Source organism: Aedes aegypti, chromosome 1 (genome assembly GCF_002204515.2).
Source record: "Aedes aegypti strain LVP_AGWG chromosome 1, AaegL5.0 Primary Assembly, whole genome shotgun sequence".
Classification (NCBI taxonomy): domain Eukaryota; kingdom Metazoa; phylum Arthropoda; class Insecta; order Diptera; family Culicidae; genus Aedes; species Aedes aegypti.
Genome location: NC_035107.1, coordinates 310329723 through 310356904, shown reverse-complemented (window position 1 = coordinate 310356904; position 27182 = coordinate 310329723). Strand labels below are relative to the sequence as shown.

The 27182-nt window shown below is 36.0% G+C and overlaps 2 protein-coding genes across 6 annotated transcripts in view; both read right to left on the bottom strand.

Moving 5' to 3' along the window:
• The window catches only part of LOC5572675 (homeotic protein Sex combs reduced), a 155522-nt gene extending 150460 nt beyond the window's left edge, over positions 1 to 5062 (bottom strand). Inside the window, exons 1-2 of the mRNA XM_021838513.1 lie at positions 4606 to 5062; positions 4514 to 4540 (exon numbers count right to left, since the gene is read on the bottom strand). The gene's annotated coding sequence lies outside the window, so the exon portion shown is untranslated. The remainder of the gene's footprint in view (positions 1 to 4513; positions 4541 to 4605) is intronic.
• A 767-nt stretch (positions 5063 to 5829) lies between these two features.
• Positions 5830 to 27182, bottom strand: part of LOC5572676 (homeotic protein antennapedia) — a 248158-nt gene continuing 226805 nt past the window's right edge. For all 5 annotated transcript variants that reach the window (XM_021838506.1, XM_021838505.1, XM_021838510.1 and 2 more), the window contains one exon: positions 5830 to 7948. In XM_021838506.1, the coding sequence (XP_021694198.1) occupies positions 7701 to 7948 (248 nt within the window). In that variant the 3' untranslated portion in view covers positions 5830 to 7700. The remainder of the gene's footprint in view (positions 7949 to 27182) is intronic.

Genomic DNA, 27182 nt, shown 5'->3' with positions numbered 1-27182 from the left:
TGAATGAGCCCTGCATAAGGGGTAAAATACCTCAAATAATACCTTCTGCATGTCCTACAAATACCAAGCTGATAATTAGATCAGGTATTGTAATACCTAAATAATACTTGATGGATTTTCATACAAAAGTGAAATTTTTCATTACTAGTTCAATACCTCCAGCAGTCCTCAATAGCTTCTTCTTTCTGGCGTTACGTCCCAACTGGGACAAAGCCTGCTTCTCAGATTAGTGTTCTTATGAGCACTTCCACAGTTATTAACTGAGAGCTTTCTTTGCCGATTGACCATTTTTGCATGTGTATATCGTGTGGCAGGTACGATGATACTCTATGCCCTGGGAATCGAGAAAATTTCCTTTACGAAAATATCCTCGACCAGCGGGATTCGAACCCACGACCCTCAGCATGGTCATGCTGAATAGCTGCGCGTTTACCGCTACGGCTATCTGGGCCCCATAGTCCTCAATAGCTGTCAAATACCAAAATGAAGTATTTTTAATTGTTTTAAACATTTTTTTCAAATATCATTATAATACCAAAATGAGGTATTGATAACTGAACAATACCTAGTTGTGGTATGATACCAAAATATGGTATGCATAAGTTATAGGCGAGTTATTCTTTCCTCCTCGGGATGCTTACTTGATTTTTTTCTAACAGCGCATTCGATACTGCGGAAGACTGACTTCAATTTGACACCATCGTTTGTAACTCATGATTTCAACGTATTTCTCAATTGCATCATCTTCACTACATGCTTTAAAACAAAACACCTCGAGTTTGTTAATTTCACTCAGAAGAAGACGGAGGAAGAAAGGGTGGGCAATGTGGGACTTTTGCTAACTTAGTTTGAAGTCTCGTTGAAAATGTGATGATACGCTTTGTAAATGTTTAGTTTTGGAAACTTGATGGAAAAATATTTGTTTGCTAAAAGAAGGTCAAAGTTGTTTACTGTTATTAAGTGCCATAAAACGCAATTTATTTCATTAATAGGGCATAGGTGTCTGTGGAAGATATATAAAGAATGTCAAAGCAGAACTGAGAAAATGTGAAACTGAACTAAATGTAGTACAAATTGTTCCAAAATACTTGACTGAAGAAACCAAATTGCATTCTTCTCCTTTCTAGCGTTACGTCCCAACTAAGATAGAGCCTTCTTCTCAGCTTGCCTACTGATAATTTTTGCAAGTGTACAAAGATATTCTATGCCCTAGGAAGTCAACAAAACTTCTACCTTCAAACCCAACAAAATCTCCTACCAGTGGGGTTTGAACCCACGATTCTCAACCAGACCACTTGCTGAATTGCTGCGCGTTCACCGCTACTGCCACGCATTTCAAGGGAATGAAAGAGGACAATTTATTTAAATTACTGATTTTAGGATAACGTTGTAAATGGACGTTTCCTCTCCATGAATATCGAGAGAATCAAAATTCAGCAAGCATTCTAGGACTGCAAATTTTATATAGAAAATTGTTTTTGAAATAAATGCAGCACTAAAATTGATTGTGATAAAAAAACACTAAAAAAATACTTCAAAATAGACATTGGTCCCAAATGGAACCTTGAAACTTTTAATCAAGTATGACGTTTAATTCACCGACAAATTTCCACAGGGGTTTTACATATTGAAATGTGCTAACACTGTGGTTGTTTCTATCTGACATTTTGGGAAAAACACGGAAAGCAAAATACACTCAAAATTTGAGTTTAAACCAAAAAGTGTGACAAAATCTCAAAAGCGGAAAAACATGTTTTTTGGACTTAAACGAAAATCACTTAAAAATTGGTTTTAAAATTGTTTTTTTTTTTTTTTAATTTAACAGGGCTTTACTGCCGTTCTTCGCATATTTCTCCCGCGGTGCATAAGGTTTACATAGAACATGGGACAAGTAGGCGTAGAACGACATTGGACTATAAGGCATTTCACGGCGACATTCTTTCTCTTTCGCTCTTCAACAAAACTTGAAAACAATGGTGCCGGTACCTGTCAACTTTGACAGCTACTGGCACCGTTGTTTTCAGATTTCCCGAAGGAGGGAAAGAGAGCGATTTTATGATGACGTCACCGTGCAACGGGCAATTTGATTAAGGGTAAAAAGCTCGCCATTTATTTTGGCAGCCATGATTAATTTGCAGTTCGCGATTTCAAACTGATAAAACTCTCCACATAGTTAATATTGATTTAAAAAGAAGCACTTCATTTACCTTATACAGAAATTATGCTAATTTTTGTGCAAAACCAAAGGATTTCTATTACTTTGAACTCACTGCCCTGCGCTGTTCATTTTAGTGGACACCTTGTGCATGCTATATCTTTTCAGTTTATCAATGAAATCGAAATTATTTTTCTGTACATCGTTCGACTAATATTGTACGCTGTTGTAATAATAAAAAAGCTATCAAAATAATTATTTTCACAAAATTAAGGAGCATATTTGGTATGATCCATTTTTAAGGCTATCAACATTTTTTTTAAATTTGATAGATCAAAATGAAAAGTGTTATTAGATTTCAAGTACGTTTTGACGAAAGTAATAATAGAGTATTTATATGAAAAATGACCAACGACTTCATAGACTCCTATTTAGTCCTCACGTCATTTGTAAAGCACAAAAGAGAAAAAAAATCATCAAAATTGGCAACACTGCTGTAATGACAGCAAATATTTGGAGAAAAACATTTACAATTTGTTGTAGATCGGTAGATATGCGAACATGGTTTTTAAAAGTATGAGATTAAAAAAACGGCCATAAGAAGTAAAATTCATACTTTAGAATGCGAATTAAAGTCACAATTTTGCACTCTATTATACAAATTCAGTTAATTTAGTAATCTAAACCAATTTTGTTTATGAGTTTACTTTACTTTTTTTGCTGGGAGTAAAAGGATGGCATTCGAGCAAATTAGGCCATAAATAGACTAATCACTAATGTGACCTAGTGCCAGAGATTGGAGGAATATTATCGGTGGTTTGAAGCTCTACCTTCAGTAGAATCGTAAAGAATAATGTTAATAAAAATTGGGATTTTTGTTAAGCGAAAAATAGTGCTTAATTCCAAAGAACAGCTTTTCTTAGGAGTTTCTGAAAAAAAAAATTCGTTCTTGAACCAGAAGCATTCTGTAAGATCTCATATTTTCATAATATCGTGAAAAAGTAGTTGAACGGTGCACAGAAAAAACGATAACGATTTCATTAATAAATAAAAAAGAAATAGCATAAACAAGGTGTCCACTATATAAAATGAATAGTCCTTATTATTGTTCTTTAATTTGTATTTGCTTATATTTAATTGGTATTTATTATGTATTATTTGTAATATTTCCAGGAAGACATTTTCCGATCACGTTCGAGTGTTTAACAAACATGACTCTGAAAGCATTATGTTGATCTCTATATCCGTTCATGAATCGAATTTTGACACACAACCCGTGCTATTTTTATTAAAAAATAAGCTTGTTCTCCTGAAAATTTTGAGCTGTTTATTTTTCACATTATAGCCAACACTATATACCATCTGGAAGTCTTATTCAAGTTGAAGATATTAGAAACAAAACTAGAGCTAGAAAGATAGGAAGCAATTAAAATTTTCGATAATTTTTAGTAAAAAAAAAGGTAATCTTAGTTGATTGAACCCTTTGCTAAGGAGCAGGTTCCGTTAGAGTTGGGATGTAATGCCAAGAAGATAAATACAATGAGCTCGAGGGTATGTTTTATGAATACATGCTATCTTACTCTTGATAACTCAAAAATGCAAAATAGTATGAAGATAAATTTTACAGAATTGAACTACAAAATCAGAATAAGAAACTTTGTAAAATTTATCAAACCATATGGAAAAATTACGGAACCATCTCCCAGGATGGTGTCTCATGATCCCGCTTGTCCAAGCAGCGGGGAGAAAGGTGGTAGGGATAATAAGCATAGGAGATTGAATGATACGCACGAAGCGAATGTGTGGGGAAAAGAAAATCGCTTGTGCACCATAATGTCTTTTTAATTGCAACTTGATACTGGAGATAAAAAATGGACACTGTTTGCGGCCTCCAGTCAGGCTAATTAAAATGTCATTTATACGCGCAGTATTTGTAAATATGAACTCCGCTCAAAATGGTTCGTTTGTCGTCATCGGGCGATGATGGCTGTCCATGGCAGGAAAATAAAGTATCAACCTTGTTCATGATGCTTTGCCAACCCTGCGGTACAACTCTGATCATTCGAATGCATGTGGTAATGTTATTTCACTTTTTCAAATGTGTCCGACGGTTTTAAAAAAGAAATCTATACTTGTGTTAAAATCAAAATTCTGTAAATATTGTTCTTGTCGAATTATTACCTTAAATGAACTTTTATTATAAATGAGCTAGAAGTTATCAAATAATTATAACTAAAACATGAAAATAAGAGTTTTTGACGGATTTGATTTATTCGTTATATCAAAAGCTTTTTAATTTAGGAATAAACCGCTAATTTTTTTTCCACTACAATAATTGTAGAAAAATACGGTACTTACCAGTTACCAACGATATACGTCAAACAACTGCAAATAAATGAACGAACGGATATGTATTCAAGATTGACTCGCACCAGTTATCGTCAATTTACCTCTGCTGTACGTTTAATATTCCAATTTGGAGCTGTGTTTTGATTTCAGAAATCTGCAAGGTGCGTCTAATTTTTCAAATCACTGAACAGAAGTAACAAAAATTAGTTTTTAGCTCCAAACTGCTCGAAACGATCGATATTAGTAGATAGCAGTAATTTGATGTGATTTTGCAAGCTTCGGCGGCGTCGGCAAAGATGATGCTGGTGATGGGCTGTGAAATTACGAGTCTTGGTTCGATGGAACCATTCGATTTGAAGATAGCCTTTCGTCACCACGCGTTCACTTTTCCAAAGAAAATTAATAACAAGAACACTTCAACTTGGGACAAATACCATAAATCGTTGCACTTTCTTGAATATCGCTAAGTTTGTGGGAAATGTTTACGGCAATAGTCAAAATTAAAACACAGAGCCAGAGTTTCACTTGTGAATAGAACATTAAGGAGATGTCACAAAAAATTTACTGTGCGTTGTTGTTGTTGCGGTATTTTCTGAAAAACACTACAGCATCTGAAGTGCTTCTGGCACTTGAAAAGGCTATACAAAAGGGCCGGGCTTCCTCGTACAGGAGAAGTGAGAGACACGATACGAATTGACCAGAATCGAAACGAGAGAGATATAGGTTTCATCGAAGCATGTGCTTTCGGTAACAAGTGATCGTGGCATGCGAAGCCTAGATCGATTTGGTCGTCGTTGTAAGTGTTTCTTTCGGTTGATTTTCTTCAGCTTTGAAAACTTGGAATACCCTGGCAACCCCATGCGGCACGAAATCATGCATGGAAGGACCGAGCACGCGTCGCTTGTCAATTCCTCTTTCGATTCCGCATGTTGAGGTGTTTATGTTGCTTATGCTTTCTACCGGGTCCTAGCGTGGTTGTCGTATTTTGTGTATAGAGTGGTGATGCGTTGGTGCACAGGAGGAAGCATGATAGAAAAAAAGCACGATTAGGCGGGCACAAACTTGGATAGATCCCACTTCATAATGGCCCCCAGTTGTGCATATTTTGAGTGAAGAGTTGAAATCTATAATTTTGGGACTAGTGACCTCTCACTCTTGAGCCACAACTACAAGGACATGTAGGACCCTGGGTCGGTTGATGTGTTTGTGGTGCCAAATAGTTTTAATGTGTGCAACTCGATGAACTGCTCCGATTAGAATCGACGAAAAACGGCTGTCGAATATTTGCCGATATGCGGCCAATAACGTGGGACACAACGCATCGCTTTCAATTTTATCATTCTGTTTATTATTTTTCCATTCTGTGAGGATTTGGTATTTACAAATTTTATTACAGTGTATTATCTCATAATCAAATATCTTGGGATCTCATGTACTCATAACATATTTGTGTTGCCTTTTTAACGAGATAATTTTTTTTATTTAATATATGTCTTACTGCTGAAGTTTATCCCTTACCGTTTATGGTTAAATATATATTTTACGTACATCGTTATCATCATCATTTGTTGTTGTTTTTACTGTCTAGTTACTTAAAATTTTTGGGACTTGCATCTTTCATACTATCTGTATTTTCAGTAATTACACAATCCTTAAAGGCTAATGTCATGAGTTTCCTCTTACGTATATTCTATTTTCATCAGTGAATTAGACTTGTATAAATTATAAATATTCGACTCACCTTGTTTTGTTTACGTATTTTCGGTTTCATCTCTAAATTTTGATGCATCTCTTCTGTTTTTTTTTTGTTATTTGCCTGTCTTCCAAAATAGCAGGCAACACAACAGAACAATCACATTATTTTGCTTAAGTGTCCTATTTTCCTTCAATTTTCCCAATAAATGCAATCGCACATGGTATTGATTTACTATAACCAGTTTTTATCTGCCAAACTGAATTTTGGATGACAATGTGTAGCAGGTTTATTGAAAATATTTCTAAATATTTTTTCCATACTATCAATATTCTACAAGAGTCGTATACCTCATTTTCGTATATATGTGTGTGTTGTGTTCGATCGATTTTGATTTTTATCAAATTACTAGCAGCGCCTGATTGTTCCAATTCATGTACTTATCCAACTCAAGGTGAAAATAGAACTCTCATCACTGGAGTCATGACTGCTTTCCTGTAAACTATTATACAGATGACGAGAAATCGGTCCTCCAATATTGTTTCATAGAGTTTATGGGCACGTACGAATGAGTAACAACAATGAAATATTCAAATAAATTACGATTGCTGCCTCCAAGTGAGATATTCATTAAATAATAAATGGATGCAGAATGAAAATGAACTGCAATAATTAAATTATTCTATTGCCTTTGGTATAGTTTGTTTGGGTATTATCTCTCTTCTGCTCTATACCTCTTGCTGAGGTTCAAACATCCTCTCTACTGTTGTTGTTTGGAGAAATTATGGTGGAAACAGAAATCAATAGCAAAATGGATTATTTTTATGATGTGTGATTATCTCGAGTACTAACACGAAATGGGTTTCCGAATAATGCGAGTGTCCGAATATTTTTTTTATTTTCTGGGTCGACCGTCAGGAAATACCTTGTGTATGAATATTGAAGCACTTTTGTACGTATATTATTAGAATATCTATTTATCCTTCCACAAATATGTACCTTTTATCTAAAATGGATAAAAGATTTTCTTCGCATTGCACATTTTTACTTACTTTCTGTTTCCATCAATCTGTTATCAGATTTTTGAATTCTTGGATCATGTATTTCTAAATTAACATTAGTTTTGAGGTCACATGAGTTGTTTGCTTTTTTTTCGTTTTGCTAGCATAATAAATTATTCACCATTGGGTTGTGTCTGTCGCAAACTGTCTACTACGAAGGTAATTTGTGTTGATTTTTTGTTACTAAAGTACGCTCAATGGGTATAACAAATTTTTGTTTTCCAAAATCTCTTAGATTCTTATTCGTAGTTGTTCTGATCTGCAATTTAAGTGTACAAGTGTCGAATAGTATCCAACAAATATGGTATTTGTTTTTGACATGAAATTTAAAACGTGGGCTGTGATTTACCTAAACTGAAGGAGAAAATTCAATGTTACAAAAGTCACTAACATCATTCATTCAAGCTATATTGGCCGGTAGATGGACACCGAGAGTACCGATTTACGCAGGAGACTGTGGCGGTGTCATGTCGTTCTCGTCACCCGATCCCGGTTCGCCCTTAGTCTTGTTTTCCTTTTTCCACTTCATTCGCCGATTCTGGAACCAGATTTTGATTTGGCGCTCCGTCAAACACAGGGCATGTGCGATCTCGATCCTCCGCCGCCTGGTAAGGTAGCGATTAAAGTGAAACTCCTTCTCCAGTTCCAGCGTTTGGTACCGCGTATACGTCTGGCGACCACGTTTTCGTTCTGGAAACAAAAAAAAGGTGCAATATACAAACAATCGATTATTGATTGATTCGGAAGCGATAATATTTTTATGGGGTCGGTATCACATTTGATACCGAAAAAAATCAAAAATAGATGATTTAAAAATTATTGATTTTTTGACCTTTGTCAGTAACTACTTGAAATTGGTTAGAAATTTAACTGTTGTGCTTATTGCAGAATTGAAATAGTTATTTATGCAACAAGTTGGAAAATTAAGATTTTTTCAACACGAATTGTACATTAATACAACAACGCTTGCCGAATTGGATAAATACATGTGCTGAAAACATCGAATTTAGCAACGTGTTGCAAACAACATCAATCATGTTGCATACAAGATCCAATCGATTTTGAGTTATATTTTTGATTCATGTATTGACAATTTCGAATTCAGAGATGCATTTGGACTTAAGTTCAAATTTGTTGGGCCATCTGGGGTATATAGAAATGGAAATGATGTGGAAATTCAAGAAACCTTATCAATAATTTGATAAAATAAGTGTGAAATTGATTTGCTTGGCAGAATGTATCAATTGTTTTAGTTTGGACAATATTGCATACAAATACGACAAAAGGTGAATTTGCAAAGAAAGCTCTCAGGTCATTGGTTTGAAAGAGCTTGTAAAACACAAAGTTGAGAGGAGGGCTATACTCCGGTTGGGTCGTAGGATCAAACAGAAAAGGAAGTATATGAGAAGATTTATATCTGTGCGAAAATTAATGTTTATCAAGCCGTTACACGACAATAGCACAAGATCATAATCTACCCATAACACATTTGGACTTAAGTGCAAAAGCAAAATTATCACCGAATTAAAAATTTCATCAAAATCTATCGATAGATTGGAAGCTACAGAATTTTAAAAATTCAATTTTTGCACCCAGTACTGTAAAGGTTAAACCCTTAGAGTGCGCCAACAACTTTTGAATCACTACGCAACAAGTTTTTGTTGAAAATGCATTTTTTTCTCAATTTTAGTCAATTTATATGCAAGTTTACCACTGTCAGAAAAATCTGTAAAAAATTTCATAACATCAGCTAGCTATTTTAAGGACTTTCTAAAAATAAAAAAATAAAAGTTAAAAGAATTGAATGATTTCCGCCGGTTCGTTGAAAGATTTCCCTAGAAATCTGCGATAAATTCGCAGAAATTCTGTATATTTAAAAAAAACTGCCAATAGGTATCTTCAGAGCTCATAATGGTATTTTAAAAGATTGGATTCGATAGCCGAAATTGATTTTAAATGATCGCTACTAAACACATGTATCTGTCGAAATTCAAATCAGATATGCTCCCTGGAAAAATGTTCTGAAAACTGTGAGTGAATTCACCAAAGGTTTGAGAAAATGTAGTCAGAGATTCCAAAAGAAATTGGCATTGAGTCCCACTTACTGTCTGCCATGGAATTCCTCTATATCAACGAAAACATCGTAAACTTAGGAGCTTACTATCGGTAGAAAAATTTGCTTGATTTTTGATTTCGCATAAAAAACTATCCAGGCAAAATGATGTGCATGATCCCACTCAAAGTCAACTTCTGTTCATACACTCTTAAAAAAAATGAAAATTACTCTGGACGTGATTCTGGTTATGACTGAATGACACATGATGTAAGTGATTGAACGACACAAAAATGTGTCCTTAAAGATGTATTGAACAAAAAATGTAATTTTAAATGTTAAAGGACATGAAAACAATTGAACTGTGATCGACATTTCCCGAATCAGACACTAACGTATTTGAAATTCGACACAAATTTACATCATTCGGCTCGCTTCTTTTATGTGCATCTCAAAAGACGTAAATCACATTATTTTTTGGTACTGTGTAGTTTCTAGTACGGATGTCATGTGATAACTAAATTAGATAATGAGACCAACTTTGGTCTTGGGTGTTATTTCAATTCTCCGTGGAACCGGTCCCAAATAAGTAAATTTTATTTTTCATTCATACTGGCATACTTGGGTGTACACTGTTTAATTTTCAAAAGCTTACTCTACCATGATCGTAGGAATTGTTTCAAGGATATTGGCCTCCTAGATGACAAGTCCCAGGGAGCCGTAACCTTAAACGTGTAACTGTTCAGCAAAACCAAGCCGAGGGTCGTGGGTTAGAATTCTACAGGGTGAGGGTCTCTTCGGATTGACTTTCCTGGACATAGCAAAGAGTATCTTCGTATCGGCCACACAATATACACATGCAAAAAATGATTAATTAGCAAAAAAGTTCTAAATAGTTGTTAATTAGCTCATAAAAGCACTGTACTGAAAAGCAGGCTTTTTCCCATTTAGGACAAAACGACAGAAAAAAGAAGGAAATGATAACAAGCCTGGTGACTTTTCTGTAAGCCTTGGGGAGATTTCGAACTTAGGAAATATTGATAATTATCTTTTCTACATGGCCAATACTCTTAAAATGTTTTCTTTTGATCAGTTCTGAGGTGGTTTTTCAAAATGCAGAAGTTAGACAGCCTAATTTGCCTGTCTAGAAGAAAAAAAATACTTTTTGGGGATCGGTTCCAAGTATTGAAAAAATACACAAGATTGAAGCTTTACATTTTCCGATTTACTTTTGAATACAAAGTCGACTCTTCAAAAACAAGTTGAATTGGAAACAGATTTATATCAACTTGTTGATTGAATGTTCATAAAAAACGAATTTATGGTCATTATACTCGATCTGACCCAGTGAACCAACGGAATAATGTCACACCGGTGTATAGCTCCAAAAAAACCAACGGTCTTCAAATCCTAGACTTCTATAATAAATCATCGAGCTGTTTAATGGAATACCTATAAGTACCGTAAAACGGGGTAACTTTGATAATGCGGGTAACTTTGATAGTGCGAGACCCAGAATATACTAATCGAAATAACAAAGTTTCTGTTAATCAGTTAAGCAAAACTAATGCAAAAGTAAAGAGTATTAGTATGGCACTTCATGTCAAAGCTATTTTTGTTGGAATCAAGTACATTTGAGGATTTTTATGCAAATATTAAAAATTTGTAAGATTTTAGCATTTTTGAAACGCTTACAAACAATCAGTCCTACGATCACTATTCGATGAAGTCTTAATAAGTTCGTCACTTATCCTTGACAGCCTAGTTATAGTAGAACATAAATTCGATCTCAAATCTCTTAGCGACAACAAGTTTTCTAGTTTTCTTCGAAAAAAACTATCAAAGTTACCCCGTTTTACAATAGATGAAAAACCGAATTTAGTACTATACCATTTTTTCCACTATAGTTTGTATCCTTTGACAGATAGGGGAAGTGGGGGTAATTGGTCCATATGGGGCAGAACGCGTCATCATCTATTTAGACGAACGATGTGTTATAGAATGTTTTTTTATCACCCTAGATTATAGGAAAAAATGGAATTTTTACCTTTCTTAATATACTTTTTATGTGTTTTTCTAAAGAAAATCGTAAAATAAACGTAGAAAAACGTTTTTCGCTCTTTTCGTGGCAATTTTGTGATTTTAAAGGTCATTTTTAGGTCGATAAATCACAAAATTTCTGAAACTATCGCCGAGAGCCAACTTGTGCACTGTCATAGTTATACATGCAAAACATATGTTAAATTTGTCTTTAAAAAGCTTATTGATAGACCTAATCTTTGATCAGCTCATGGGGACAAAACACACACAACTATTTCATAACACCACAATAGCCGTTTACATTCAAATTCGACCGAACAAAATGCCACTTTCAAGTTACGCGCAAATCGGAACCTTACAAATGTTCATTTTTGCATCAGCATGTATACTATTATTAAACAATAACATCTGATCTAACGCCCGGATGCATGCAACATATAAGCAAGCATGATTGTGTGCGTACGTTTACAGCATGAGTAACGCTGAATCGCGTTTTACCCCGCAAAACAATACATATTAAAATAATTTATTTACTCCAGAACAGCCGAAATGGATAGATGTTTCTACTATTTGACAGAAAATATGTTTGTCTATCTGACTATAATTAAAAAAAGAGCATAAAACAATATTTTCACTGTAAGGCCGTCTTCAATGTCGTGTCATAGACTCGACTTTTAGTACACGACACTGAATACGGCTTTACAGTTGAGGTCGAATTACGCGTATCTGTCAAAGGATACAAACTATGGTCTAATCCACCGGTGTACTAAATTTACTCGGTCTGAGAATTGTGACACTTGAGCGGGGCACGCTCCCGTATGATCCACACGTGATCTGGACCCGCTCTAGTGTCAAAATTCTTCGACCGAGTCAGTTTAGTACACCAGTGGATAAGACCATGGTCAAATCCATCGGTGTACTAAATTCACTCGGTTCAAGAATTGTGTCACATGAGTGGGGCACGCTCCCGTATGCTCTCCACGTGATCTGGACCCGCTCTAGTGTCAACAATCTTCGACCGAGTTAGTTTAGTACACCAGTGGATAAGTCTAAAGAGTCTAAATTATAAAGAGACGAAATCTGATCATATTCAAAATAAATCAGCTAGCAACTATGCCAAATCTATTACGCAGCACTGCCAATGTTGAATCCCACGCTAAAAGTGAGTCACAGGTTTTATGTGTCGAATTTTCACAGGTTTGGGTAACGAATGAAAAATTGACTGAATGTGTGGAAAAACAATGTAATGAGTAGAGCATTCTTTATGCAAAGCATGAAAATTGCAAACGACACTCAAGTATTCAAAAAATATGCTACTTCAGAAGAATCAAAATTTTCGTGGGCGGTAACATTTTTGTGTGAGCCATTTCCAGCTTATGTGAAAAAGTGTTTGACAAGTCTCCTGCTCGATTGGAATGACATTGACAGTAAACTTGGAATTCCAATTGGAACATTTCGCTTCTTTGCTTATAGTTTCTTTAGATAAGTCCATAGTGGAACTAAATGGTATAGTACTAATTCGGGTTTTCATTAACCGTAATCCGGGGTAACATTGATCAGTTTTTGAGATATTTCTGAAAATTTTTAAATAAATGATTTAGGTAATTTTTTGATTTTGCTGATATGGGGTAACATTGATCACCCAATGTAAACAATGTTCGGTAATATTGAAAATGTCTTACTTAAATCATCGTCCCTGAAGCCGAATATGAAAACCAAACTCTGACAAGTCATTTAATTTTTAAGTTATTGAAAAAATAAAAACACCTCGAAGCACGGAATACGCCTAAAGGTAGGCAATTTCCTAAGGAAATTCTACATTCTTAACAGTAATTCGTCAATGTTGCCTAACTGCACATTCTTATGAATGTTTTGACAACGGAATCGTTTTTTTTTTCGATGTCATTTTTAGTAAGAATCACAATTTTTTTGCTAATATCGCTTGCACAACTTATGTGAGACATGAGTTTTCGGTAGTGTCATCCTTAAACATTGAAATTGTTGTTTCAAAAAGTTGTTAAATTTACGCATGAAGTAAATGCAATTTCCGAAAACATCTTAATTTTCATTAGCTCATGAATATAAAAAGGAGAAGTGCAATTCATGCTTTGGAAATATTTCATCAATAAATGATGATAGGAACTTTTTACGAGATGGGTCATTCCGATAAATGTTACCCCGCTGATCAATGATACCCCGGATTACGGTACTTCATTTCTAAAATTTGCGAAATGGCAAATTGAGTGTCTTTTTGCATTGGTATATCGTGTGCCCTGAGAAGTCTAGGAAATTTTCATAAAGAAAGATCTTAAAACGACTAGGAATCAAACACAGACAACTTCAGCATGGCTTCGCTTTGTAGCCGTGGACAATATTCATAGGCTGAAGAAGAAACTTGCAATTTAAGAAACGATGAAAATGTCCGAATATATTTCTAGGATATTCATAGGAATTAAGGGCATAGTGGACACAATAAACAAATGCTTATTTTGAGACCATAAATTGACAATACTTTTCAGTTATCATTGACTAGTTTCAAAGTTTGTAGTTATTAACAATGTGTCATTCAGGTTGAGGAATGTTTTTTTGTTTAATTGTCGTTAGAAAAGTGTCTAACCTGATTGGATACTGACAAATGGTTAATTTTTATAAAAACAGGCTTCCAAAGCGTGCAAATTTGGACGTAAATTTTTTTTTTCCAGCCAATGTGGAGTGTTTTGAATATTGAATGTTCGTTTTTTTTTTCATTTCAGCAATGAAAGCAGCCAATATAACAACATTATTTTTACCCTCAATGGAATGATCCAACAGGGAAGCCAGTATGATTTCACTTTATCAGTTATTTTACCATGCATAACTTTTTGACAGGCCACATTTTGACTGCTAAGAAAAAAGGACTTGAAGTTACGTATAATAATCAGATTCTTGAAAGTTAAAAAAACGTTCTTGTTCTTCTACTTTGATAGATATTGGATAGAGTTTCCATCGGAATGACGCATTTGATTAAAACACTCTTCTGCTCTTCTTTGTTTCCTAAATTATTCAGTACCGAATAACCCAAGTTCACGTACCTTCAGCGGAATGAGCTTGTAATTGCTTATTCATCATTGGCAGCGCGGCATTTCTAATAGTCCGAAACCCCCTAAGACGTTGCTCTCTGAATTTCAAATCAACTTTTTCTCCATTTTCAAACATGGCCAAGGGTAGCGGATCATCAGCAGAGAACACATTTTTATTCATCACAAAATTGGCTTCAATCTAGTTGGCAACCTAAGATCAGTCCCACCAAGCAGGAAAAAAAAACTTTCTGAAGGAATCCCTCATCCTGTCTCAAAGTTTTCCCCCTCTCATGCGGAGTGGCCGGAATCTTCTTTTTCGATTATCTACAACCGCGTCCAAACTCTCTGAACCCGTACTTCGTGTATTGGCTTCATGGCGGTGCTTTTTTCCCTGCTGTCGTTTCCTTTCCGCAAAGAAGAGTGGGATGGCGGTTCATGTTCCAGTCAGCTGTCAAATCTTTTGACATGGGTGCTCAAGGCTTGGTTTTTTTTTCGGGTTTCCTTTCTCCTGCGTCCGATGATTAAGCCCACACTTTCTTTCCCGTATTGAGTGTCAGTGAGACTCTACTTGCTACGTCTTATCGAACGAGCCTGAAAATAATTATTCATCTGCGAATATCCCGGGTCCAACAGGAATCTGATGTAATGCATTATATTCATCTGATCCCTATTCTAAGGATACTCAAATAATCATAGATTGCAGTAACGCATGGTTATGAAAGAAGACAACCCTTCAAGAAGTGAATGAGTGTTTTGTCTTTTTGTGCATATATTTAATGCTGTTTCTCACTGTTGACTACTACGTCTACAAGTATTGTAAAGTTTTGTTTCTTCGGATTGACAAATGCTAATTTGAAAAACAAAAAAAAAAGGACCACAAAAAACTGCTAATACAATAAATTACTCATTTTGAAATACTATCAATTCGTTTGATTGTTGTCATGAACGAATTTTTTGTGAAATATATAATTAGTCATGTATCTACTACAGTGATACCTCCATGAGTCGATGTTCTATGACTCGATATCGACTCATGGAACCATACTGGAAACAAAATTTCATGGTTACTATGAAACAGGTTTCCAAAGGATTGCTGTTCCATGACTCGATATTTCCATGAGTCGATGATCCCTTCAATATCGACTCATGGAGGTTTCACTGTATGTGTTTCGTGTGCTCATTAGTGTTTATAGGAAATGGTTTGTATCAAAAATCTTTGTCCTACGTTTAGGTGCACCACTAGGACTATGACCAGGTACCAAGTTAATAAAGTTGATTGCAATTACTGTTTTTATTATTGCGCTTCTTGCTAAGCTGTGCAACACTTTAGGTACCTAGGTTCAAAGCGGGCATCTCTGTTCCGTCATTGATATCTTCAGTGGTGCGCTGTGAAAGAATAAATGTGCTGTCATTTGCTTATTTATTTATAGGTACCGGCCAAGCGCAAGAAATTCTGTACATACAGAACCAGATTAAATTGAGCGCATATCAATTATGAAACCACATAGCAGTTCAGAGAGTTTATCTTACAATTGGCACGTATGTAGACCAACATGCGAAAATGGCGGGACAAATTTGATAAACCAACTCCTCTACTCGTGACATATCTTCGCCAAGTAAATTGCACCCACTAGCAGATAGAATGGAATTAAGAGATTAATTTATTTCACTTTTAATTCATGATATAACAAGCAAACCAGTTTAAAATTCTATCTATTGTCAGAGTTTCAGATACATTTTGTTTTATTAAATTAGGACTCATATGGGTTTAATGCTCATCTATGTTACTTTTTTGTTTTATTTGATGTCGTTTTACAAACTAAGACCATGGTTAGTCTGTCTTGCCGATGATACGGTTCTCACCATCAGGTTGCTGGTTTTGAATATCTTACTTATATGAATGCAGGCTGAAGTTATACACATTGTGAGCTGCATATTTTACCTTCTCGTGCATCAAGTTGTGTCGAAGAGCTGCATGATTACTCAAAAAAAAAACTATTGACTGATAGAGCTCTCAGAGAATCAAGTCACTTACCAATCGATTCAGTTTGACTTAGTGAGTGTACAAAAAGGTCACCTCACTTTAGACAACGAATTGATGTTTAGGCATTTTAGTACCATTTAACGGGAAGTTTTGTTCCTTATTTGGATATAGCATAACTGGTGCTATTGCTTATTTGCAATTTGAGCTATGTTAGAGTATAAGTAATTTGAGAACAATCAAAGAGGACCGGTACTGTGAACTGAAGCAAAATTTTGAAGTTTTGGCAGCCCTATGCTTCAATAATACCTATTATGGTGAAGTCATATTTCCGAAATTTGAAGAGATTTGAAAGAGATTCAATTGAGCACACGTCATTTAAAGTTTGTATGGAAAATACTTTGGAAAAGATCAGAGCTCCAGAGGTGCAATTTCTGCAGATACAACTTTGCTGGAATCAAAATTTTCACTATTATTTTGATATGATTGATCAATAACTTTCAGAGCGATATAAAATACAGTCAACTCTCCACAGCTCGATATTGAGGGGGCCATCGAGTAACAGAACACAAAACCAGTGCAACTGCGACTCTTCACCGCTAGAAAGCTGAATATCTTTGTCGAATAATCCAACCTAACTGATAAGGGTTTTGAGTAACAATACTGTTGCACATTGTTGCTGGTTTGCTACGGCTATGTGTCCAATCAGGTTCTGTACACTGTGAACAGGCTTATCTTATCAGCATTTTTAGGTAGGTACCAACGTGCGGGGTGTAATTGGGCCTAGGGGGTGACGTTGAATCATCACCCCCACCCCCGGGAGTCTCAAAACAAATCCATGACCATCCAGTGGCTATTTATAACGTAGTCTTGGAACTTGCCACATTGTTTTCATTAGTCTGGATGTAGTTTGCTATGAAAATCTTGGCCCAAAGTCATACTTATGGTCCATTGTCACCCCGCACGACGGTAGTCACCCTTAGGCTATGGTACTCTTCAAAACTGTTTGAATAACGCATTGCTCAATATGTTGAATGTCTTTGCCGAAGACACCTTGAAGTAGAGAAAATTGAAGATTTCTTTTTACTAGCGCCACCTAGCAGATGAATTCCCAATCATACTCTTCACCGGCAGATAGCCCTTGATCTGCTGAACAGCTGTTCCGCAAAACTTCTAGCTAATAAGGATTTTGAGATACAGATGTTGAATAAAATTTGCCACCTAGCAAATGAATTCTCAATCAGATTTATCATCGCCAGATAGCCCTTGGTCATCTGAACAACTTTGCCGAGGACGAAGGTTGGTATCTTCAATCTTCAAAGTTCAAGTTCAAAACTCATCTGGATGTTAAGATATCCATTTGAGGCCCTCGTGCCCACGCTTTTTATCTAGAAAACGGAGAGGGGTCAAGGGGATGTCTCACCTAACTTAGACCAACTAAACGCATTCACTTAAAAATGTATTTCAATTTCATGGATCTTCTTCTTCTTCCTGGCATTAACGTCCTCACTGGGACAGAGCATGCTGCTCAGCTCAGTGTTCCCTATAAGCACTTCCACAGTTATTAACTGAGAGCTTTCTTTGCCAATGTTGCCATTTTCGCATTCGTACATCGTGTGGCAGGTACGATGATACTCTATGCCCAGGGAAGTCAAGGATATTTCCATTACGAAAAGATCCTGGACCGACCGGGATTCGAACCCAGACACCTTCAGAATGGCTTTGCTTTGTAACCGCGGACTCTAACCACTCGGCTAAGGAAGGCCCCTGATCTATTGGTCTCATAATTGTGGCCAGTTAAAAATTTGAGATTCGTCTCGGGATTATAAGGGTTAAAATATCATGAAATTTCAGGTTATCATACAATTTGATTCGAAGCAAATGCATCATAATGCATGTAATAGGGAGCCGGATCCTATTCTTGGCACTTTTGATTCATTTTCATTCATTTTGAGTAGCTCTGCACCCTATATGTTGTTAACATCAATTAGGCAGTTTTTCTTTCAACTTAAAATGTCCGAAATTCTTAATTAATCTCAGGCGTTTCGAAACGCTGTCACGCTTATGGGTTTTCCAAACCCTTAATTCACGGAGAGAATACAGAATGGTACAGATTTTTGGTCATCAGTTTTTTTTTGGTTCTGAATTGCTGTGTTTGTTGTCGAAATATTTGAAATTTGAGTGTTTCTCCTTATTATTTGTTCATTGCAAAATTCATCCGAATGTAATTTTAATGGATGTTTTCAAAATTATTGAAGTTTGTATCGGTCAAAATTTAAGTTGATGGTCAGAAGAGATTTCAATCAAAATTTTATTTTGATTATAAAAGTAGTATTAAACTGGAAGCACAGATTTTTTCAAGAACGCTATTTTTAAGTTTGTTTCAAACATCGTATGAACTCAAATAAAACTAACATTTTGTTTGAACAAAGTTGTAGGCAGTAATAGTTCCATGTTGCGGGATGACCAGTAAGTTAGTTCCATAGTTAATCGCGATGCAAATGGAGCCCAGTAGGCAAACGGATATTAATACTGAGGGAAACTTCCAACTACAGTCTAAGATATACGCCGTCGACCATTAATTCAAACGACTTAATGAGTGCCCTAAAATGAAGGAACGACGTGTAAATTGTTCTTTTTTTTTGGAATGATAATATTCAGGTTGGAAGCGAAGCGTTTCCACCATTCATCTGAGCGGAAAATCTTCACGCTGCTATCAATGAAAACGGTTAAAGCAATGAAGGTCAGGATATGATTAATAGTTGAGTATTGAATTATATTTTGGATTTCGGTTACGCTGAACTACAATGTAAAATGAAAACAGGTAGTTTCAAGATCTAATTAAAACCGGATTTATCAAAAACATTTATTTTTAGATTTTTAGTTCTTTTTTTCAACAAAGAGGATACCAAAATAGTATTTTTAAGGTGTTATGGATAATGGATGCTTGCTTTCTTTTGACTGTTCTACAGTACGGCCCATAAAAAAAGAATGTGAAAATCGTCATATCATGTTAAATGGTAGTTTTTATAAGGAAAATGTGAACAAAACATAAATGTTATTCTTTATTTGTATTGCTTGATCTGTTTGAACTCAGTTTTTTGCTTTGGACTTAATTTTTATCTATTACTTTCACCTCACTACAGAGGAATTGGAAGCATACCTTAAAATTTTACCATGCAGTCATAGAGTTCAATATCTTTGTGATGAAAGCTTCTAAAACATCAACGATGGAATGAGGTTCTTCACAGGCCTTGTCTCCAGCATTCGCCCATATCAAATGAATGAATGGGTTACTGGATCAATCAACATGTCTGGATACTGGATCAACCATCATACCTGGATCATTGGAGACAAACAAATTTTCGAAAAAAACGGCTTATTTTGGAGAGCCGTAGTTGAACCTTCATATAAGTGTGATAAGTGGCTCTGTTTTGCTCAAAACATATGGAGCTAGTATTGATATAAGTTGTCTCTAACCGAAGGAACGAATTTCTTCACCAAAAAACTGTGTCTATTTTTTATTAAACTTTAACAAAAAATAAAGGCATCTTCTTCTTCTTTCTGGCGTTACGTCCCTACTGGGACAGAGCCTGCTTCTCAGCTTAGTGTTCTTATGAGCACTTCCACAGTTATTCACTGAGAGGTTACTATGCCAATGACCAGTTTTGCATGTGTATATCGTATGGCAGGTACGAAGATACTCTATGCCCTGGGAAGTCGAGAAAATTTTCAACCCGAAAAGATCCTCAACCGGTGGGATTCGAACCCACGACCCTCAGCTTGGTCATGCTGAATAGCTGAGCGTTTACCGCTACGGCTATCTGGGCCCCACAATAAAGTGTGATTTTCGGAGGTGGAAAGTTTATCACTACAGTATACGACAAAAAGACTTTGAGCGGACGAAACCTTTAAACTTTTTTTATTTATTACATTATTTTGGACAGTAAGAAAAATATGACAAAAATCGTCCTAGATACCGAAGTTATTTAAAAATATACTACAGTAATCAGAAATTTGATTCACTCACAAAAACAACAACTACGTTCAAACAATTTTCGCATTTTTTATGGGCCATCCTGTATCCTAACACATTCGAAGCAAAATTTGGTTGACCTCAAAAAGCAATATCATAACCAGTATGTTGAAATGACCGAACTAGATAACTGCATTAAATTACAATGCTTTTCCCAGTCGTCCACGCCGCAAATGAGAAAAAAGTGATCAAGTTTGCAGGAAAAATTGACTCTTGAATAAGAAATAAATAAAGTATTCTCTCCCGTGTAAGCAGAAGGTGTGCAGTAGACACTGGATAAGTCTGGTGGAGTCAAAGTCAAGGAGTGTGTGCGTACGAGATTGAGTGCGCTCCATGTATGCTACTAATGATTGCAATCAATTTTACTTTACATCTCAATTTCTCGCGACTTTTTTTTGCGTGTTCTCGATGCCGATCGCTTGTTGTGTTATTTTGTATGGCTTTCTGGAATGACTTTCTAGATGTAGTAATCGATAGTTAGTGTTCAAATGCAACATTTGCTTTGAATTTGAAATGTTGAATATCCAATCCTCAAATCTCAAATCTCGAAGGAACTTAATCTTCAATCTTTGTTTGCAAAACAACAGGATATATTTAGAGGTAAGAATTTGTTCACTCACGAAATTGTTATAAAAACTCTAATGAAATGGTAAAACAATACACTCAGACAATGTTAATCCAAAACTGGAAAAATACTAAAAACAGCCGCTCGTGCAAAATTTATCATCCAACTTCAGAATGTTTGCTTGATGATTAATTTCGATATCGATCAGCAACATTTAAATTATTATTCATTTGACCGTGTCAGCCAACGTTAGCATGGCATCAGTTTGGTTTGACGGCAATGGAGTTGGGGAATAATACGATAGGAGCGGTAACTCATTGCTTCGAAAATGGGTGCGGAGGTGTGTCACGAGAGAGAGAATCGGCTCTGGTAAAAGTGAATATCAGAAGAAAAAGTAAACAACACAAACTATTCCTCAGCAACAACACCAACAGCAAAACCAGCGACATGAACGAACAACGTTGCGATCGACTCTAAAAGCCACATTGGACTCTGGCTGAAGCTCGGTGAATGGAGAATTCTATATAAAAAAATCTCTAAATAATATGATAATGTTGGAATTGAAATTAAGACATTTTTCAAACTGTCTCTTAGCGTAATTTTTCATCCGTGACTGTATCGTTGGAGCTGGTTGTGGGAGCAAGGGAATTATATCCATCCGTGTCCCTGTGTCTTTCTTGAACGCAAGAATTGAGCTGCAGTAAGCCTCCTGTGGTTCCCGCAACGACGACCAGCAATCCTCGTGGGTTAACTGACTCCGTGTCTACTATTTTCTCTTTCATTTCCATTCTCGGAATTAAGTTTATCGAAAAGTGAAAAATCATCTTCGAAAAACGCTGATAAGGAAATCTTGTGTAGACATTTTTCTATACTCGTCGTTTGCCTGGATCAACATTCCATCTAGGAGGAATTAATGATTATTATAAATTGAAATTTTATTCCACCACCAAAAGGCGATTTGGCGATTAGGAAACGATGAATGAGTAAATATGAGAAAAAAGTATTTTTTGGGTTTCAGTTTTAATCTCTTAATTCAATAGCGTTTTCTAAGACGTTGAATCACAGGTTTGGATGCGGGAATTAATGGCACATAATTTGAATACAATTTGAAGAAAATGTGTCCGATCAATCTAAACCTGCTTGGAACTCCAACACAAACATTCACGTGGTTGTCATTGCAGAAGTATTTCAATTGCCAAACCTTGTGCCATAGGTTATGAAGGAGATTGTCAGCAAATTACTGTTCGCATAATCTCTATCGAGCAAGAGTACCGCATCAACAAGTGGCTCGTAATTTTTGGAACAACTGGCATTTTCCTCCCCACGCTTTCAATTTGTATCTCGGTTTTGTTCTGCAAGCGGTAGCAACGAGGAAATTTTCTTACGCTTTTGTCTTCAGTGGTTGGCGCTAGCCGGCATGCTGAAATTTTAAACGCGATGGGGAAAGATAACGATCAATAATAAATTTCGCTTCCATCCTCGTGACATGCTCCCAGCACGTTGCGTTTTTATTTTCAATTGTGAAGCAATTGATAAATTTGATCTACCTGATTCAGACTAAACTCTGCAATAACTTTACATAAGCTCTTCTAAAGCCATTGAAACGGAAATGAAATGCAAAAATAAAAATTTCAAGGCCACTGACTAAACAAAAATATACGTTTGAGACCTGAATTTGAAAAATGTGGTTTTTCAAATAGACACGTGGAAGGAAAAGTGTAATTTTTCATATATTTTCTTTCTTCTCTGTGTCTCTACGAAAATCTGAATTTATCTCATTGTTTATCTCATTTTCCGCTTTCATCATCTTCCTGCGGCATGATGGAAATGCGTTCGGCTTCGTCGTTGGGCGCCCTCACTTAAAGCAGCAGCGAGAAAAACGGAAAAGCGTGCTTAAACTGTTCAACAGCTATCTTCGATGGTGTTTCCATTCATTCTGACACTGTTCTTTCAGCGGTGAAAAATTATCCCATAGAATATTGTACGTCCTCCACTTACGCGGTTTGCTCTTATTGTTCAAGTATTATCTCCAAAATAATGCATACTAAAATATGATTAAAAAGGACAGGTTTTTCGAAAGGACTCTTATATTCATTGGAGTTCATGTGTTTTTCAATGATTTTTTTCAATATATCGTTCAAAGTTCTCAATTTAACATCGCATTTGAAAATCTTAGTGCTCTTATTGTTCGATTCAAACTTTCAAGTTTTTCACTGCTTTGAAACAGATTCAAAACAATACATTAATCAATAAAGCCAAATAAGTATGTTGCTATGAATAGTAAACTTCTCATGAAGAAAATATTATTAAAAACCGCTACACTCTAGCATTCACTGTACGATTTTTCCACATGTGTGAAGTGGGTGTGAGTTATAAAAATCGCTTTCTCGTTCGAGTTGGCCTGCGGTAGACACTTTTTGGAAAATTACGCATCCTGCGATGCGATAGATAGGGTTTCAATGCTAGTAATGGACCCCTTAGTAGCTGAAATTCATTCTAGACGCTTTTCCGCAATGATATCTCAGACGCATATACGTTTTGTGGAGTCTAACAACAAATTCAATGTTTTTACTTCATAGTACGTCTATGAAACATACAAAATCATTAGATTTTTCTAGCGAAATATGCATTTGAAAAACGGTTGTCCGAATGCCTATTATGGACCCTCCCGGGGTCCATAATAGGATTGTTTACAAATTTGACGTTGCGTATTATGGACCCTCCATTTGATTCCCATGTAATCCGGCTCGCTGCCGACGAGCCTATTATGGACCCACCTGGAAATGCGTATTATGGACCCTCTTGTTGTGGTTTCATTTACAAAACTGTTCAAATATCTGTATTTATGCGTCTCAAACCAAATATTTTGCCTGAAACTGCTGACTAACAATGTAATCGAAGTTCCCCCGGTGGATTTTCATAGGAATCAAGTTGCTTTTAGTGTTAATTTTATGTTTTTCTGTAGGGGGTCCATAATACGCAAAGGGTCCATAACCGGCATCGACTCCCTACTTGTCCCATATACTTACTCGTCGAAGGCGAAGTCGAAGGGGATCGATACAGGATTTGTTCTTTCTTCGTCGTCGGAATCGGCTCTTCTCTTTTATGACAGTTATGTATAACCCATACGCAAGGCCCTCATTTATCAGCTTCCGAAACACAATCAAAAGATATTTTTCACGCTTTTTCCCGTTCGGATGTTTGACACTTTCTTCTTAGGTTTGGTTATGGGGAGCAGAAGACACACTAGCTCTATATATGGCTAAGGCTCGAAGGCGTTAGTTGGTATCGGTTTGTATTCGCAAGGTGCGTTTTATGCAATATTAATCTACATCGATTATAGCGGATATCGGACTTAGGTTCATGCTTCTAAGCCATAAACTTGTGTAGCGTTGTTTCAAAGATGAACTAGCACTGGTCAAACAATCACCCGAGAAGACTGTCTTGCACTAATCTTCAAATAAATTGCAAGGATTCAAACACCTTGATGGTTTGTTCGCAACACTTCAATTGTAAGAGAATGGACAATTTGCACCGTACGTGGTAGCGACCGAAGAACTACTAGTCACAAAATTTGAATAATTTTCATTTCAAGCAAATATTTTGCAACCTATGGGAAAACAACGATCTGTTTCGAAACATGTAAAACAGAAAGCAGCTGTAAATTACGCCATAAATTACGTTTCAAGCAACCAATTCTTTAACAACCAATTTCACTTTCGATTTTGCACAGAAAGTGAAGCAACACGATTTATGGCCGATTTTACAGCAATAATCAAGAACGACTTTGCCAAAAACCGAACAGATTTCGATTATGCAAAATTCGGGTGGGTCACAACCACCGCAGGGGTCTTTCTTTTGCAGATAAAGAAAGAGATGCAACGGAAACTAGAGCAATCTTTTGCGGAACGGCAACATGTAGCGCAGTCAGTGTGCACCCTTTTGACAACAGGCTACCGCCAACGAAAGGATGACGGAATGTGCAAAAAGAATGCATCAAATTCTGTTACCTACTTTTGGGAAGAACGATGCACATTCACCGTAACATGATGTATTTGCAAAATGGTCAGAGGATGAAAGGAATGTTCGTTTCTTCTCAGGGAACAATCTATGCTCTAGTTGGGATACGTGTCCAGTTCACTTCGTCGAAATTTATCCTTCACTGAACCGGGATTTAAGTCCAGCTGCCTTTATCATGACTATTCCTAACAGATCTACGAGTACTAAATGAACTAAAAAACGCATCGTCTTCCATATCGAAGTCTAGTTTCAGTCCGATACAATGCATTTGAACACACTAAGAAAAAACTTACATTACATATGACGTAAATGTCATTATAACACAGCGCCCATTAATAACGCAATGCTAAAATTGACAATTTTTGACCCCCTACCTTTCCTCCTCAACGCTTTTTGTATGAAAAGTTTAAAAATTTTGTAACAGCCGTAACGCTTGAGCGTACTTCCCTCTCCCTCTAGTTATTTGTGGACGGCGCTTGAGCAAAATACTTGATATTAAAAAAATGAAATGTGTTAAGTTTGATGGTAATTGAACTTAAAAATACATCATAAAATTACGACCGATGTGACTGAAAATGTTTGTGAACAGAACAATATTTAGTTCCGAGTGACGGAAACCAACGCCATTTTTAATTTTAATTTTCTTCACATATGACATAAATTTCAATGATTTTTTTCGAAGTGTGAAGTTACGAATTGCTGGTGGAACATAATGTTTTACAGCAAAACTTGTTTTACGAATCCATGTTGATCACAGAGGTCTCAACAAAAACCAAAGAATTTTTACAGAGATCTCCATATATTTCTTGGGGTCTTGACAGTATCTCTACAAAAGTTTTGATAGAGTATCTCTTTGAAAGTCTCCAACAAGAACTTTGCATGAGAATTGACATTGAGTTCTGAATAGACCTAGACATCCTAGTCTCTACAACATATTCCATATTCCGAAGATCTCGACACAAGACTTTACTTAAGTTTCAACAGAAGCCTCCATCCAAGAACTCTTCACAGAAATCTTCACAAAATGATGCGTGAAAAGTAAAGAAAGGATAAAAACGTATCAAAATGAGTAGATATCTCTTTTTGATTTCTGTAGAAGCAACTAGAAATTTCTGCCATGTTCTTTTAGTTTGTTTTTTGCAGAAAGATTTGTTTTATTAGTGTTACTTTATGAATGAAACTCGTCACGTTACAAAAAGTGTAAAACACCATCAATCAACAAACCATGTCGTAGAAGACACAATACATATTTGAATAAATAAGCAGATTTCTATTAATGAACTTCTTGATTGAGGAAATATTTTCTGTGGCCAGGTAAATAAATGTTTTCCGATAAATACTTTAAAATTTGAACTGACACAACGGGAATTTTCATTAGCAACAACAAAGTAAATTGAATTGCAATCCTATTTTTTATTTATTACGCTATGACCCGTTTAAAGGTACTAGACTCCTGTTGCTCCTGTTGCTATCGATTGCATACGAGATGGCGAACTGGAAATATAAAAGTATCCTTTTGAAGATAAAACACTGAACAGAAAATGTTGCTCAACAATCACAAGATTATGAAACATGTTTACAATATTTTTTTGTATTCCAGTAGTTGATAAAATGCCATACCCGGACAATGTTTCTGTTTGCAATTGTTATAATTAATAATCTCCCTTTGAAATGTTCTTATTTTATCTAAGAACATTTCAATGGAAGACATGATGTTCGGTAAAAATACTAGACAAAATCAAGAGCATCGACAGCAGATCACTGGATGCTCCGTGGATCACATTCAGCAAACCCCTGGATTAGAGTATACTATATTAGACCAAGAGTTAATCACTAAAACAACACTGCAGGAGGAATATTTGGAGTCATATCTTGAAGGATAATTAAGGGTAGTTTTCGAGGATTTACAAAGGAATTCATTAGAAAACAAAGGAAAAAGTTCTAGGGCAATCTCCCGAGAATTTCCTGCAGAAATACAAGGAAAGTCTGGAGGAAAGAAAAAACAAATAAAAAACTAGCGGAATCTCTGATTCGGTTCCCAGAATCACTAAAGATAAATTCGGAGAAATCCTACACATTTTTTGGGACAACTTTAAGATGAACGCGGACTCCAACTACTCGGCTAAGGAAGGCCCCCCTGTCACGGATACAATGAAAACAAATTTTGTTA